Consider the following 15,033-nt stretch of genomic DNA (forward strand, 5'->3'; position numbering starts at 1 on the left):
GACTAAAAGCAGGCAAAGCAGAGCCCAACTCCTCCGGGCAAACCTGGTAGGATCCAGTGGTACAGGCATCTTGTCTTGGAAGCTGGATGAAGATCACCTGCCATTTCCTTCTTAGAGAGGTGAGTGTGGAGGAACTTTAAAGTCAGATTGGAAAGCAGTTCACACACTGTCCTGCCTGGGCCACAGAACTGTCCCCGGGTCGGACCCCTCAAAGCGCCAGCTGGAGTTTGGTCATGTTTCTCTGGTGCATGTTGTGATGGCGGACTAGTTCGTCTGACCGGGCAAACTTTTTCTGACAACTGGGCCACCGACAGCTGAAGGGCTTTTCACCTGTTGACACAATTGCCAGTCAGAGATACTTGCAGCGGAGAGACTGGGCACAAGTTCAACTATCAAAGGCCCGAGTTAAATTATCCCAAGACACCCACTCCCGATTCCCTCTAGCTCTTTCCCTAGGCTAACAAATCGGGCTCATTTCATAGGCAGCCTTGAAACGGCAGCACCTCTGGGCCATTAAGGATTAAAAAAACTGTAAAAATTATAAAATATTATTCAGTCAGAAGACTGGGGAAATGGCAGAGAAGGAATGAGTCTTGTTAATGAAAGTGTCTGGGCAATTCATATGTCATCAAGGGGGAGAAACATTTGTTTCGGCCTCTGCTATTAGGCCATTTTGGGAATTGTGTAAATGCTTCCCCTCCACTGCCTTTTCAGGGAATTGAGCTCATCTGGGCTGCAGGGGCTCAGGATCATTACTCTGGATACTAACGGATCGATTGCCATCCAATAACAGAGCTATGACTGTAACTTTACTGTGTCTGTCTGTGTAGATATTCTGAATGGGCTGGATATTTTAAAATAAATCCCTGACACCAGTTTGCAGGATATTTGCTTCTTTAACATTAAAGTGTTACTCAGAGTATAATCCCTATCATAGTTTTAAGATTCTTAACAAGACTGCCAAAAGGTTGAGACTTTTCCATCTAAGGAGCTCTCAGAAGTTCCTTCTAAGCTTCATTCTGGATAGGGAGGATAATGAGGGCCTTAAATTAAATATGCCCAGCCTTGTGCTAGGCATCATCTATATACATTATTTCATGTATTCCTTGCAACAGCCCTGTAACAGAAGCATCGGTATCCCCACTCTAGATATGAAGCTGGACATCTGGTGAGGGCAGACCCAAGCAGGACTTAAATCCAGGTTTGTCTATTCCAAGGTTCATGCACTTTGCAGTATCCCACCTCCCAGACCTGGCCATAATGGAAATAGAGCTGTGGCTTTATCCTAAGTAAAAATACTACAGGAGCCTATCTCTGGTCCACTAGGGAGATCTTTCCAGTTTGCCTCTCCTATGAGAACTATTGTTTGGGACAAGCACCAAGAAATGTCCCAGGGGGGGCACTGTCCCAGCGTCAGGACTGGGGGCTGATCAAATACAGGGTGAAACAGTCTGCCAGAGACACAGGTCATTTTGCACACATGCAGATATGCACAGGGTTCAGTGGATGGAATGGGGAAGTGGGGCAGAAGGGGCAGGGTACAAGGGACGATAAGTTTCTCACCAAATTATGAGCTTGGGACTAAAAGAAGCAATACCAAAGGCACCTGAGTAGGGCAAAATTTATGCCCACCCCACCAACTCAGGGGCACAGATGCCTTGATTCTGTAAATGCAGCCTATTTGGGCTGAGAATCTGGGACTCATGATCTCACGTTTTCCTTCGCCTCCCACTCACTGTTCCTCTGCTCTTCCTGATCTAGCTCCTGCCCCTCCACCTGACCTCCAGCCAGACTGTCAAAGGTTATCTCCTAATAGACACATCCCAACCCTTTCTCTTGTTGGTCAGCTACGCTCCTCAGTCTCTCAATGCCATTCAGCTTTGCTGACATTGACTCTCTTCCTGATTTCTATATTCCCTGGGCTGTGAGATGAACCCATGCTCTTTCTCCAACAAAGAAGGCTGTGGGATATTGTGGGACTGGGAGCAAACAGAATTGGGTTTGCTACTTACTAGCTTTGGGACTGTAAATAAGTCATTTCATGACTATGTGCCTCAGTCTCCTGATCTGGAAAATGGGGATAAAACACGCCTACCCTCCTCTTCTTACAAGGGTGTTGCAAAAATACAGTGAGATAACCCTAAGCCTTGGCCCTCCTCCCAAAGTTAGAAAATACATAACAAAGATGGAGCTATTTTCATTATGAATCACACCAGTCTTGTGGAAAAGCAAAAACTTTCAGCAGCCAGGGAATAAATGTCTTATTCCCCTCTCTATACCAGTAGAAAGGAAATAGTAGCCATATGCTGATACAAGTCTGGCAGAAACCATGACTGCTCCTGGGACATTAACTTTTAGCACAGCAAGGATTCAGGTCTCTGAAAATTGTGTCATGAAATGTGAGCTCTCCAAAGAATAAATATCTGGCTTGGAAGAATTTCTGCTGTTTTTCTGTAAAGTTGATTATCCTATCAAACTGAGTAATGCAATGTGATGTGACAGAAAACTGGGCTACTTCAACTCTTCCTTTTGTTCTGGACGCTCAGTAATAAGTTCTTTTCACATCTCCCTTTTGCTAGTAGTTCCCACCCCACCTCTTCTGAAACAATGTTATTATTTAAAGACAGCCATGCATTGTTCTTCCTCTCAACTGAGTCTAAACCCGCTCAGAACTTCTCCACTAGACTTTTCCAATCTCTCTCTCATCACAAACAACTTCATTCAACAGTATTTTTTTTAAAAAAATAATGAAAAATAAATGTGAAGAAAAGTTTACGCACTTGTTTTACCTGTATGAGTCCTGGTGTGGGTCTTCAGGTGGTCAGACCGGGAGAACTTTCGCTGACAAGTTTTACACTGGAATGGTTTCACACCTAAATGGACAGAGAAGGTCTAGCCGCAGCCCTAACAATGTGGGAGCATAACGAGGCCCACAAGGCCTGCTTCCTGGTGGCCCGAAGAGCCGGGCATTTCCAGCCACCTGTGATGTCTGTCTCACCCTCAGATTTCCCCAGGTCCCCAGGCCTAGCATGAAACCACCTGATTCTGCAACAGTAATCCTTGAAGACCTGCTTGTGTTTTGGGAACAACTAGTCCTTAACCACAAACGTCCAGCTTCTCACCAACGTCCCAGCTGTGTCCGAGACTGAAAAAGTGAATCACACACTATAAATTGGATTATGCTCTCCACCACCCTGCTCTTTACTGCTGCTCAACGTGTCATCAGCAGATGGCTGGTGGGATCCCACTGTTCCGCGGTTTGCTGGAGAAATGTGGGATGTTTCCTTTTCTTTTTTTCTTTTTTTTTTTTAAGAACAGGAAAATCCCCAGATATTTGAGGGGGAGGGAATTATTGGAAAAACTAAACAAATGGCTAACCCTCTCCCATCCATATTCAACAACAAAGAGAATCACAAAAGCAGCTGAAACCCAGAACATACTACCAGCAAGGAGAAGTGAGCCTACAAACCTGTGTGTCTCCTTTGGTGTCTTTTGAGCTGGTCTGAACGAGAAAACCTTCGCTCACAGTCCTTGAAGTCACATTGGTATGGTTTCTCACCTTGGGGAAGACACACATTCCATTTGAAAATGACACTGGAGATGGGGATGTCATTAAAGGCTACTTCTCCTCAGGGGACTGAAGGGATCCCAAAATGCCTAAGGCACTTGATGGACCTTGCTAGCGTGGTGAGGCCAACGGCAATGTGAAGCTAAAGGCCCACCTGTACTAAGCTGGGTGTAGAATGGGGAACTGGTTGATTGAGGATGGTCCCTAACCTGCAAGTTACAAGCGGACAGGAGCTCGGGTTCTGAAGTCTGACACTAGGGTCACATCCAGCTCTGACACTTAAAGCTCTGGGTGAGGGGCTATTTCCTTATTGAGAAATGGGGCTGATAATCTGACAGCTTCAAAGGATTTATGAGCAGATTAAACAAGACCATCCAGGGGCGCCTGGGTGGCTCAGTCAGTTAAGCGTCCAACTTCGGCTCAGGTCATGATCTCGCGGTTCGTGAGTTCAAGCCCCGAGTCAGGCTCTGTGCTGATGGCTCAGAGCCTGGAGCCTGTTTCAGATTCTGTGTCTCCCTCTCTCTCTGACCCTCCCCCATTCGTGCTCTGTCTCTCTCTGTCTCAAAAATAAATAAATGTTAAAAAAAAATTAAAAAAAAAACAAAAAAAACCACAAGACCATCCACATAAAGAGCTTAGCCCAGAGCACTGCTAAAAAAAATAAAAATAAATAAATAAATATAAAAATAAAAATAAAATTAAATTAAATACTGGTAGAGAATCTTTAGATCAATAATAAACCAAAAAAGTGTTAACTCCTAAACTGAGTTGGAGGCAGAATTCTGGAATGGATATGCCTTGGAGCTGGCCTCATGAAATAAGTGTTTTATGTTTTATGGCCTAAAGATTTGGTGCTCTCCACTACTGACTTCTCATTCCTGAATCAAGCACAAAAAGCCCCATGGTTGTGAGACACCCAAGTTAAACCAGGAGCCAAAGTATTTAGAAAGATTCTGGTATCCCTTTATCCGAGAGACATCAGTAGTGGGATTACACAACCTTCTGCCTCAGAATGCAGAAGCCCCACCCCTGTCCTTGCTAGAGAAAGTTCAGCCAAATACTGGGAACTAAGCCCCATGAGTGCACTGAGCGACCTTGGGCCTTCCCACCTTCTTATGAGAATTCTGAGTCACCAGTGTTCTGGGATGGAGAGCAAGCTATCCCAGGACCAGTCAGTCTTTCTGTTGCAGGGCAGCCCTTAGTTGCCTTTCAGGCCTCATAACTTCCTCTATTCCCCCTGATTAGTCTGCATTCCTGCTATCCCAGAGCTCACCCTTCCCCAAATCTGCCTTGCACTTTGCTGACCCCAACCGCCATTTGTCCCTATCTCCATCCACGTTCCCACCCATCAAAAAGTCTGCCGTACATCCCTCTCTAATGCCCCTTGTTTCCTCTTCAATGCCTTCTTGGAAATTTCATGTTCAGATTGAAAGCCCTTCCTTCCCTCAGTACAGAATTGATCATAGAACACCTAACGTGGGAGGCTGCGTCCAGGGCTGCCTTTCACCGTGGGCTGGAAAATCCTGAGGGCAAGAGCCTCCCGTTAACTTTGTATTTACATCTGGCCTGGTGCCTTATACTTCAACAACACTACTCAGTCTAATATCTTTTCCCTGCCTTTCTGCTTCTGCTCCTTCTTGACTTCCTCTACCGTACCCCACCAACCCTCTGATGGTTAGCTTAAGCCCTTCCTCCTTCTGGGATGACTTTAGCTCAAATCAGCAACTCTCCTCAAGTTCCTCCAGCCTCTGTTCTAGTACATTATCCTATGCTCTCTTCATCTCTTTTCATTTGTGTGTAGCCTAGCTCCAAAACAGACTCTAAACTTTTGAGAAGGGAGTTTGTGACTTGGGAGTTAAAAGGCATGAGTTTGGGTCCTGCTTCCACTATATCCTACCCACCTGATAACTGTTCAGGTGTGTGAGGATTAAATGAAATAATGCATGTGGAGAGTCTGGCACATAAAAAGTATTTAATACAGAAGTACTTAACATTATTACATATAGATAAGATTGCATTCTTTCAAGAAAAGGGCTGCAGGACTGTTAAATACCAGGCTGCTGTCCTGTCTTCTGCAAAGAAGAGCTTCTTAGAGCCTCAGGTGGGTCTGAGGGTCTTGGTTAGCTTGTCCACTGCTTTCCCTTCACACAGACATCTCCCCTTTACTGCTTGCTAAGTGTCTCTTCCCCATTAAAGGTTTCAACAACCATATTGCCTTCAATGCATTCTCTTGCATTTCTCCAGTCACAATTTTACTCTATCATTTTCCTTATAACTTTTACAGATACTTCTCAAATGATCATATTGGGGGAAACATGTAAAAATATAACATCCCTAGTTCTCTCACCTTTAGCCCCAAAGCATGTGGTCTACTGAGTGCGAACTCACTCTCTTCTTCAGCTTCCCCAAAGCAAAATAAGCAGTAATAACAAAACAGTAAGGGTAGTTGTAACAATGAAGCTGTCCTTCCAGTTATGGGGAAAAAATGACACCAACCCCCCTGCAGGAAAGGCTGTGTTCCACACTCTTTCCCTGCAGCCGACACCCAACCACACTCCCGTCCAGTGCCCACAAGGCCAACAGCAAACATCTGTGATCAATAATAAAATCACATCCAAGATGGCCAACAACCAGACGAGGCCAATTCTCTTCCCTAGAGGGAGGCAAATCCCTTGACCTGTGGGAAAACCCAGCCTTCCTTGACACATCATCAAAAGTCATGTTTGTTTGTTTTTTTAAGATTGAAAACAAAAATTAAACCTACAAATCCATTTTCCTATTCCTATCTGGTTGGTTATTACTAATCAAGCAGTTAAAAGTTTTTCTTTGGACCATCTCTCCTTAAGTCTTATGATGACCTTGCCCATCAATCTCTCAAACTGTCTTATTACCAAACTCCCAGAATAGGTCCTCTCTCTTTAGAGAGCCTAATAGAGAACCTCTCTCTTTAACAAAACAATAGTGACACTTGTTTATTCAGGCCATTGACATAGCGTACTATACTACGTGCTTCATATCTAATGCCTTTAATCCAATTTTATTTTCAAAGATAATCTAGTTTGGGGGCACCTGGGTAGCTCAGTTGGTTAAGCATCCGACTTCAGCTCAGGTCATGATCTCTTGGTTTGTGAGTTTGAGCCCCGCGTTGGGCTCTGTGCTGACAGCAAAGAGCCTGGAGCCTGCTTCAGATTCTGTGTCTCCCTCTCTCTCTGACCCTCCCCCGCTCACACTCTGTCTCTCCTTCTCTCAAAAATAAATAAACATTAGAAAAAAAATTTTTAAAAAATTTTTTTTTCAACGTTTATTTATTTTGGGACAGAGAGAGACAGAGCATGAACGGGGGAGGGGCAGAGAGAGAGGGAGACACAGAATCGGAAACAGGCTCCAGGCTCTGAGCCATCAGCCCAGAGCCTGACGCGGGGCTCGAACTCACGGACCGCGAGATCGTGACCTGGCTGAAGTCGGACACTTAACCGACTGCGCCACCCAGGCGCCCCTAGAAAAATTTTTTTTAAGTTAACCTAGTCTTAAAAATTATACAAGGTAGGCATTGTCATTTCCATCTTCCACAAGGCAAAATGAGGACCAAATGCTCAATGTCTCACCATTTGGTCGTGTAGCCTGAATTCAAAGACAAGTAAGTCTCTTTAGTTCTGTGGAATTCTCTTTCCATCACTCTGCTCAGCCCTTCCTGAAGACAGTTTACTGACTTTTTTATTAAAGGATGGACAGTCAGGATGCAAAATGCCCCTGCAACCTTTTTTTTTTTTTTTTTTTTTTAATCACCTTGGCCAGACCTTTCAAAGCACTGCCTACTGTCAATCCAAGAAATCTCCTGTGTCCTTAGAGGTGTGACAGCCAGGAGGAGGAGCTCCTGAACCACCCTTGCCCAAAGGCCACTGGAAACAAGGCTGGACAGCAGACACACTTACCAGTGTGCTTCCGGCTGTGCATCTGTAAGTGTGACAGCTTAAAATATCTCTTATTGCAGCCCGGGTAAGCACACATGAAGGGGCGTTTCTCACTGGTCTCCGATGCCGACCGGACAAGAGTCGGGGCAACTCCGGGCACACGTCGCACATCCTGTAGGCAGAGTGTAAGAGAAATGGAGGCTTTAAGCCACATGTGAACATTCGTGTCAGTCCTGAGGGAAAGTGAGCTTTAGATTAAACCTGAGGAAGGGATGGCAGATATTAAAACCTAAAACCACTCCCACGCATACCCCAGACACCCACAGCAAGCATCACTAATGGGTGACAGAGCAGGACATTCTACAATGCAATACTTCAACGTCATCACTATTGATCAACCAGAATCAGTACTTCATCTGTCTGTTTGGGGACGCTGATCCAGAGGATCTGGCAAAGAAATGCTGGTGCTACAAGAGCTCCCAATCCATCCCATCCCTCAGCTTCTCCACTTGAGGCAGTGAGGTCTGGAAGTCCGAAGTCCCAGGTTCTATTCTACTTTCTCCCATTTGGACACATGGCCACATGGCCTCAGGCCCCACCTGCAACAGGTAGGGAAGTCCTTATTAGAGAGAAATATGGGATACTAAATGAACCCCAAGCTGACCACACTTTCCATGTGGGAGTAAATGACAAGGAAGGAGGAGCCCCTGAGATTTGAGGGTTCTCTTTGTGAAGGGGCTAAAACCACCAAAGGCCAATGGTGTAGCCAGTGTAAACATTTAGTAATACCACCAGAAAACACTGTCTGCCTTCTGTGCACTTTACATGTCCTTCATTGTTTATTCCCTTGATCTTGTGGGAGTGGGTAGGTGAATGGTCAGTCCTTCATGACAAGGCGCTAAAAGGCCACAGTGAGGCAAATTTTTCCTGCTCTCAGGATCCATGACCCCTAGACAGGAGCAGTGGGAGTGCCCCAGGGGCCACTGAATCCTCCTCACTCTCTTACAGATGTGCAAAAGTCAAGACCAAAGCACACATCTATGTTTTAAGACCTGGAACTGCCTCTGAGCTTAACCCATCCCCTGCTCTGTGCATTTTCCACACCATGCTTATGTTCTAGTTTCTATTTCACACTGCCTTGCGCTGTGGGAGCTTCTTTTTTGAAGGAAAAGTACTTAGTGACATACAACTTTGCTGTTGACAGGCCACAGTGTCTCAAGGCAAATGGTGGCGTAAATTTAAATGGTGAGCCAGCTACGTTTGAATGGTAGACTCTAGGAGAAAATGAGTCGGTAGTGAAACAGCACCTGTGAGATCTGGAGTCTATCAGCAGCCATGACAGCGAGTCTGACAAACCGGGCTTTGTGGAAAGAAAGACAAATGGAGCTTCCTTCACTTCCTTTAATTCAATCTAGATGCAGCGCACACAGCACTGGGATATAAAACTGAGTTGTCAATGTCAGTCCTGGTGGAGGATTCCGGTGGTATTTGTTGAAGGAGAGACTGGGATGACTCTTCCCATACTTCCATCAGATTTCCGTATTTCTGCAATCCTCGGCTTTATTCTCACCCCTGGAAGGTTTGGGCTGAGGGCACATGCTGTTCTGTCACCATGATGCTTCTGGAAACATCAGTCAGAACCTCTCAGAGCTACCTGCCCCACACGTCATGTGGGGACCTGGGTCACACACAACTTTTTTCTAGAGTACTGACTATGCTGGTGAAGTATAACCACAGTTACTCATGTTACAGCCACGGAGTCATAAGTGAAAGCCACACACGCAAACCCTTGGTCACTGCGTGTGATTCTGACCTCCCCAAAGAGGCTCTGCTGAGGTGGCCTTCCAATGACTTCCCCGAATTCTCCAGAATGTCTACCTTTTTACTTTTCTTTCCTCACTCTCCTTGGAGACCCCTCTCCTCCAAACTGTTCACAGCCCCGTTTCCCTAAGCAATGCAACGTGGTAGTTAAAAACAGGGGCTCTGGAGTCAGGCGAAGCTTGCTTTATAAGTAGTTATGTGATTGTGGACAAGCCACTCATCTCTGGCCTTCAGTCTCCTCATCCATCAAGTGGAGATAATAATACCTACCTCATAGAGGTGCACTAAGGATTAACTGGAAAAAGAAAGTTTAAGTATAGAACCTTAAATGCCTACTGCTAAGTGGCAGAAGTGAGTCTGAACTGTGTGATTCCAACTATATGACATTTGGGGGAAAGGTTAAACTACAGACACAATGAAAAGATCAGTGGCTGTCCGGGGGAGGGGAAGAAGGGGGGACGGATGAGTAAGTAGAACATAGACATTTTTATTTTTAGGCAGTGAAACTATTCTGTGCAATAATGTAACGGTAGACCCGTGACATGACACATTTAACAAAACCCATGGAACCACACAGCACAAAAAGTCAACCCTAGTGTAAACTATGGACTTTCATTAACAATCACACACCAATACTGGCTCATCAATTGTAACAAGTGTACCACACCAATGCAAGATATTAACAATAGGGAAGACTGTGGGGGAGGGTGGGGATGAGGGAGAATTTGGGAACTCTACTTTCTGCACAATTTTTCCTTAAACCTAAAACTGCTCCAAAAATTACGTCTATTAAGACAAAAAGCCCATTACAAAAGTCAGCACAGTGCCTGGCACATAGAAAGGGGGCAGCACCCACAGAGTGGGCGCCATTACCATCATTATGGTTAGTAGAACACTCGGCAAGGCACAGCCTACCTTTGGGCACTTTACAATGCAGACCAATTCAAGGGTCTGACTTGGGAAGTCAGGAGTCCAGGTCATTAGTTACAAGAGCCGCAAGCCCACCTGGAGGAGTGAATTAAGCAGTGAAGGGGGAAGGGACGGGATTCTGCCAGAAGCATCTTGGTCTGAGTCAGGGAGATGACCGCGTTCACAATGACCTGTGGACAGGAGGCTGCCCTCTCTGCCCAGGAGGAGAGGAGAGGTCTTTATTGTCAGAGGAGCCTATAATTAAGAACAGACTTACCAGGGCCAAATGGCCATCAGCAAGCAAGTGAAAGGCTGTTGAGAAGGAAAAGAGGCATTGATGTCCCCTTCCAGCCAGCCCTCTTCCCCTCGACCCGAGTTCTCACCTGAATGCCCCTAAAGACGCCATGGGTGTGTATTCTGTACTGGGCACCGCAGAGGATGGGCGTGGTGTGGTTATCACTCTCATACCCTGTGCCGTGGCTGCAAACACAAAGAGGGAAGAACAAGGCTCAGGTCGGTCCACAGGCACCCTTTAGAAATGTGCGTCTACAGCAGAAGGAATGTTTTTAAAAAGCTCACAGGACAACAGCCATTGGTTTTTGCATCCTTCGCTACTCTGGAAGCAGGGCTTTGTGAAGGGCAGGGGGCTGTTCAACCCTTGCATCACCACCACGCGGCCCTCCCTTGTGCTCAGGGAGGCCATCTGTGTCTATGCTTCTCAGACAAGCTGGGAAAAGTCACAATGGCTTTCATCCCCAGCAAGTTGTTTACCATCTAGCCAGCAGAACAGACAGCTGCGAATGTCTCCGGAATGAGCAGATACCTCAAGTTTCACATTAAGTTCAATGGATTTTTGTTGGCACCTCGTGACTCAGTTTTTACCAGATAGCCCCAAGAAAGTGATGACACAGAAGAAATGTCACATTCTCAGAAGTGGGGATTACACATCAGTGACCCTTCTCCACTTAACGGACAGATAAGTTTTCCAGATCAACTTAACTCTTTGCAGCCAACCCGTGCCGTAAGCGGACACTGGATAATCTTCCCTAGCCTTAGATTGCCTAGTCCTCTAGTTGGTGCTCAGGCTAATCCTGGCCTGCCAGCAAGGGCTGAGGGATGTGGAACATTGAAATGAACAGCTTGAGAGAAGCGAATACTCTGAAAGTATTCTCTCCTTTAGGTCAAAGCTGGTATCTGTTCTGCAGTGATTTTACTTCCAAATGAGGCAGAGTAAAGATTCTTATCTACATGGGCAGGACATTATAATCACATCTACAATCACCACAAGGAGCTTCTATGGAATATCTCTGTGAAATGGTGCAGCTGCTTTGGAAAACATCTGGCAGTTACTCAAAAGATTAGACATAAAGTTACAATCTGACCCAGAAATTCCACTTCTAGGTATATTCCCAGGAGACATGAAAACATGTATCTACACATAAACATGTACACATTGTGTATTAGCAGTATGATTCATAATAGCCAAAAGATGGAATCAACCCAAATGTCTCTCAGCTGATGAATGGATGAACGTAGTATATTCCTAAACTGGAATATTATTTGGCAATAAAAAGGTGGGAAGTACTGACACATGATAATGTGGACAAGCTCTGAAAACACGCTAAGTGAAAGGAGCCAGCCACAAAGGGCACACCTATTGTGTGCATCCATTTAATTTTTTTTAAATGTTTTTGATTTATTTTTGAGACAGAGAGAGACAGAGCATGAGCAGGGGAGAGGCAGAGAGAGAGGGAGACACAGAATCCGAAGCAGGCTCCAGGCTCTGAGCTGTCAGCACAGAGCCCGACACAGGGCTCAAACCCACAAACCAAGAGATCATGACCTGGGCCAAAGTCGGACGCTCAACTGACTGAGCCACCCAGGCGCCCCAGTGTGTGCGTCCATTTAAACAAAATGTCCAGAATAGGCAAATTTATAGATACAGAAAGTGGTTTGGTGATTGGCTGCCTAGGACTGGGGAAGCTGAGGGAAATGGGAGAGTGATTGCTGAAAATGTCCTAGAACTGTGGGAGCGGTTGTACAACTCTGTGAATATACTAAAAACCACTGATGTCTCTACTCCAAACGAGTGGACTGTATGGGATGTGGAATTTATAAAGCTGCTTTACAAAATTAGCTTGGGGAATAATGAGGTCCATGCACAGTCTTTTTCCCCCCAAGCCGCCAGGTGTAATTAACTCGCTGTCAGGGCTGAGAGCCTCCACCCTCTGCCTGTGTTACTCTAGAGATGCCAGGGGTCCCAGTGTGGGAGGCAGGCAGCTTGGCTGATCAGCCCACTCCATCTGAGGGTGTGGGGAAAACCTGGGGCTGGCTCAACTCCCACTTCCAAGGCTGGGGGTGGGGGGGAACTCCTGGAGAGAAAGGGTGTTTGCCAGGATGACTGACATGGTCCGCACATCCCGCGGCCACAGCAGCTGTGGAATTTCATGTTTCATTCTGGCTCCAAGCTTTTTAGAAAGAATTGCCTGTCTCCCTTGCATAGATAGTGAGAGCAGTTTCAGGAACTGGGTAGCAGTTTACAGTTATACTATAAAAGCAGTGGGGATGTAAAGACTGAGGACAGTGGTGATGTGGTAGCAGAAAGAGGACAGGACAAGAACGATGTGGCCAGAACATTTTGCCTTGAAGGCTGTGAACACATGCTGCCTCTGTGTGGCTTCATCATCTGTATGGAGCCAAAATGTGACTTACACATTTTCTGGGGCTGAGGGCTCTCTAGGGACACAATAGAAATCTGAATTATTTTTAAGTTCTGCTATCAAAGAGGAAGAATTAGGAATCTGTTGTCTTAGCAGCTGATCTCTGGATGTTACTTGGGTTCCTGGAGGGTGTGAGAAATAGATTTTCCTCAAAATACTTGTTCCAGGAAATGAAGTGCTATACTACTCAAAGGTAACCTCATAGCCAGATATACGCCAACACACTGAAGAAGCAACCAGAGAGGTGCCTGGTGGCTCAGTCAGTAAAGTACCCAACTGTTATTTTCAGTTCAGGTCATGATCTCACGTTTGTGGATTCGAGCCCCGCCCCGCATTGGGCTCCAGGCTGACAGCACAGAGCCCCTCTTGGGATTCTCTATCTCTGCCCCTACCCCACTTGCACACTCTCTCTCTCTCTCTCAAAAATAAATAAATAAACTTAAGGGGGGAAAAAAAAAAGAAGCAACCAGAAACAAGACTCTACCTGCCAAATAAACCCCTAGGTTCTTCTACCAAGTCCGTGAATAAAAACTACAGCTGGGTCCTGCCTACTGGCTTTGGTGTTTCCAAAAGACAAACAACACATCAATGTAATTCCACACTGTGGAAACCCTACAAAGCTCTTCCCAGTGTGGTCTGCCCAGAACACTAAGTATAACCCACAGGTATTTACTATGGTGACAACTCTCTCTAGATAAGTAAAGGAAATCAGGTCAGTGGTCTTGGGACTGTATACTAACAGAGGGAGAAAAGGTATCTACTCCAACCCTCATTTCAAAGCCCTTCTAGCTCATCAACAGTTGCACAACACGACTGGTGGCGAATTTTTAAAGAATCCCATTCCATTTGGGGAGTGCTTTAATTGTGAAGAAAGGCCTTTCTGAGCCAAGCAGAAATCTGCCGCCTCCTTTCTGTCTTCTGGAGAACCACAGAGTCTTAGTGTTTTACAGCCAACCCTGCGTGTCTCCTCTGCTCTATGGTAAACTTGGCCTTGAAAACAGACCAGCTTGCCCCTCTCTGTATCCTCTCAGCTGGGTGACTGAAGTTAAGGCACAGAGTCCATAATGTCCCATGAGATGGATGGAACTTAACTCCTCTTCCACATGACAGTCCTTCAAATATTTGAAGACAGCTTTCCAGGGTACAGAGCTGGGGTTCTCTCAATGATCATAACAAACTGGTATCTAATTCCTTTAGTGTCTGTATCATCCACCTCTTGATTCCCTTCCTTTTGTAACGTCTCTCTCAAAGCATGGGCTTAAAATGGATCCCAGTGCCCCCAGAAGAGTAGGGAAGGAGGACCATCCATAAACACAGAAAGTTTAAGAATTATGAAAATAACATAAATGCGTAAGGCCAGAGAGTACATGCCTCAGCCAAAGAGATTCCATTGCAAATTTCTGAAAATCAGTATGCTAGTCAAACACAGCACAATCAATGCGTTAGGCCCATAGGCTATCTGGACTCAATGAACGCATCTAAGGGGACATCGCTTCTAGCATTCAGGTCACAGTGGTCTTCCCCCCCTCAAACAGAATCCTCATCGTCCACAACAGCAAGAACTGCAAGTAAGGCACATGTCTCCAACCTTGAGCTTGAAGACATGATTTTTTTTAATTCAGTTCAAAACTACACAGTTATCCTTCAAATTCCATTTTATTTCTTTTAGGAAGTATTTCCAACTGTTGAAATCTTTTTGACTCAATTTGGCTTCCAAAACATTGGCTTTCCATCCCATTTCATATTTCCTCTACCTTGGAAAAATCACCTTTTCTGTGTTTCCACTTAAAAAAAAAAAGGATTGGGGTTCCTTGGTGGCTCAGTCAGTTAAGCATCTGACTTCGGCTCAGGTCATGATCTCACAGCTTGTGAGTTCAAGTCCCACATCAAGCTCTGAGCTGACAGCTCAGAGCCTGGAGTCTGCTTTGGATTCTTTGTCTCCCTCTCTCTCTGCCCCTTCCCAGCTCACACTCTGTGTTTCTCTCTCTCTCTCAAAAAAAAAAAATAAACATTAAATTATTTTTTAATTAAAAAAAAAGGATCTTCCTTATTGTTGTGGGGAACTATTATATTTACAATATATATACTATACTTGTTCTCTGGT

General features: G+C 45.4%; 1 protein-coding gene across 3 annotated transcripts in view; it reads right to left on the minus strand.

Annotated features, from left to right (window-relative positions):
• Positions 1-208: 208 nt before the first annotated feature.
• The window catches only part of WT1 (WT1 transcription factor), a 48,313-nt gene continuing 33,488 nt past the window's right edge, over positions 209-15,033 (minus strand). For 2 of the 3 annotated variants that reach the window (XM_047072244.1, XM_047072246.1), the window contains exons 5-9: positions 10,593-10,689; positions 7,501-7,651; positions 3,470-3,559; positions 2,781-2,873; positions 209-330 (exon numbers count right to left, since the gene is read on the minus strand). In XM_047072244.1, the coding sequence (XP_046928200.1) occupies positions 209-330; positions 2,781-2,873; positions 3,470-3,559; positions 7,501-7,651; positions 10,593-10,689 (553 nt within the window). The remainder of the gene's footprint in view (positions 331-2,780; positions 2,874-3,469; positions 3,560-7,500; positions 7,652-10,592; positions 10,690-15,033) is intronic. The other variant, XM_047072245.1, reaches the window with a different exon arrangement.

Source organism: Lynx rufus, unplaced genomic scaffold (assembly GCF_022079265.1).
Source record: "Lynx rufus isolate CCGP_SWC_20201006 ecotype Redwood Valley unplaced genomic scaffold, mLynRuf1.p SCAF_9, whole genome shotgun sequence".
In the NCBI taxonomy this organism is placed as follows: domain Eukaryota; kingdom Metazoa; phylum Chordata; class Mammalia; order Carnivora; family Felidae; genus Lynx; species Lynx rufus.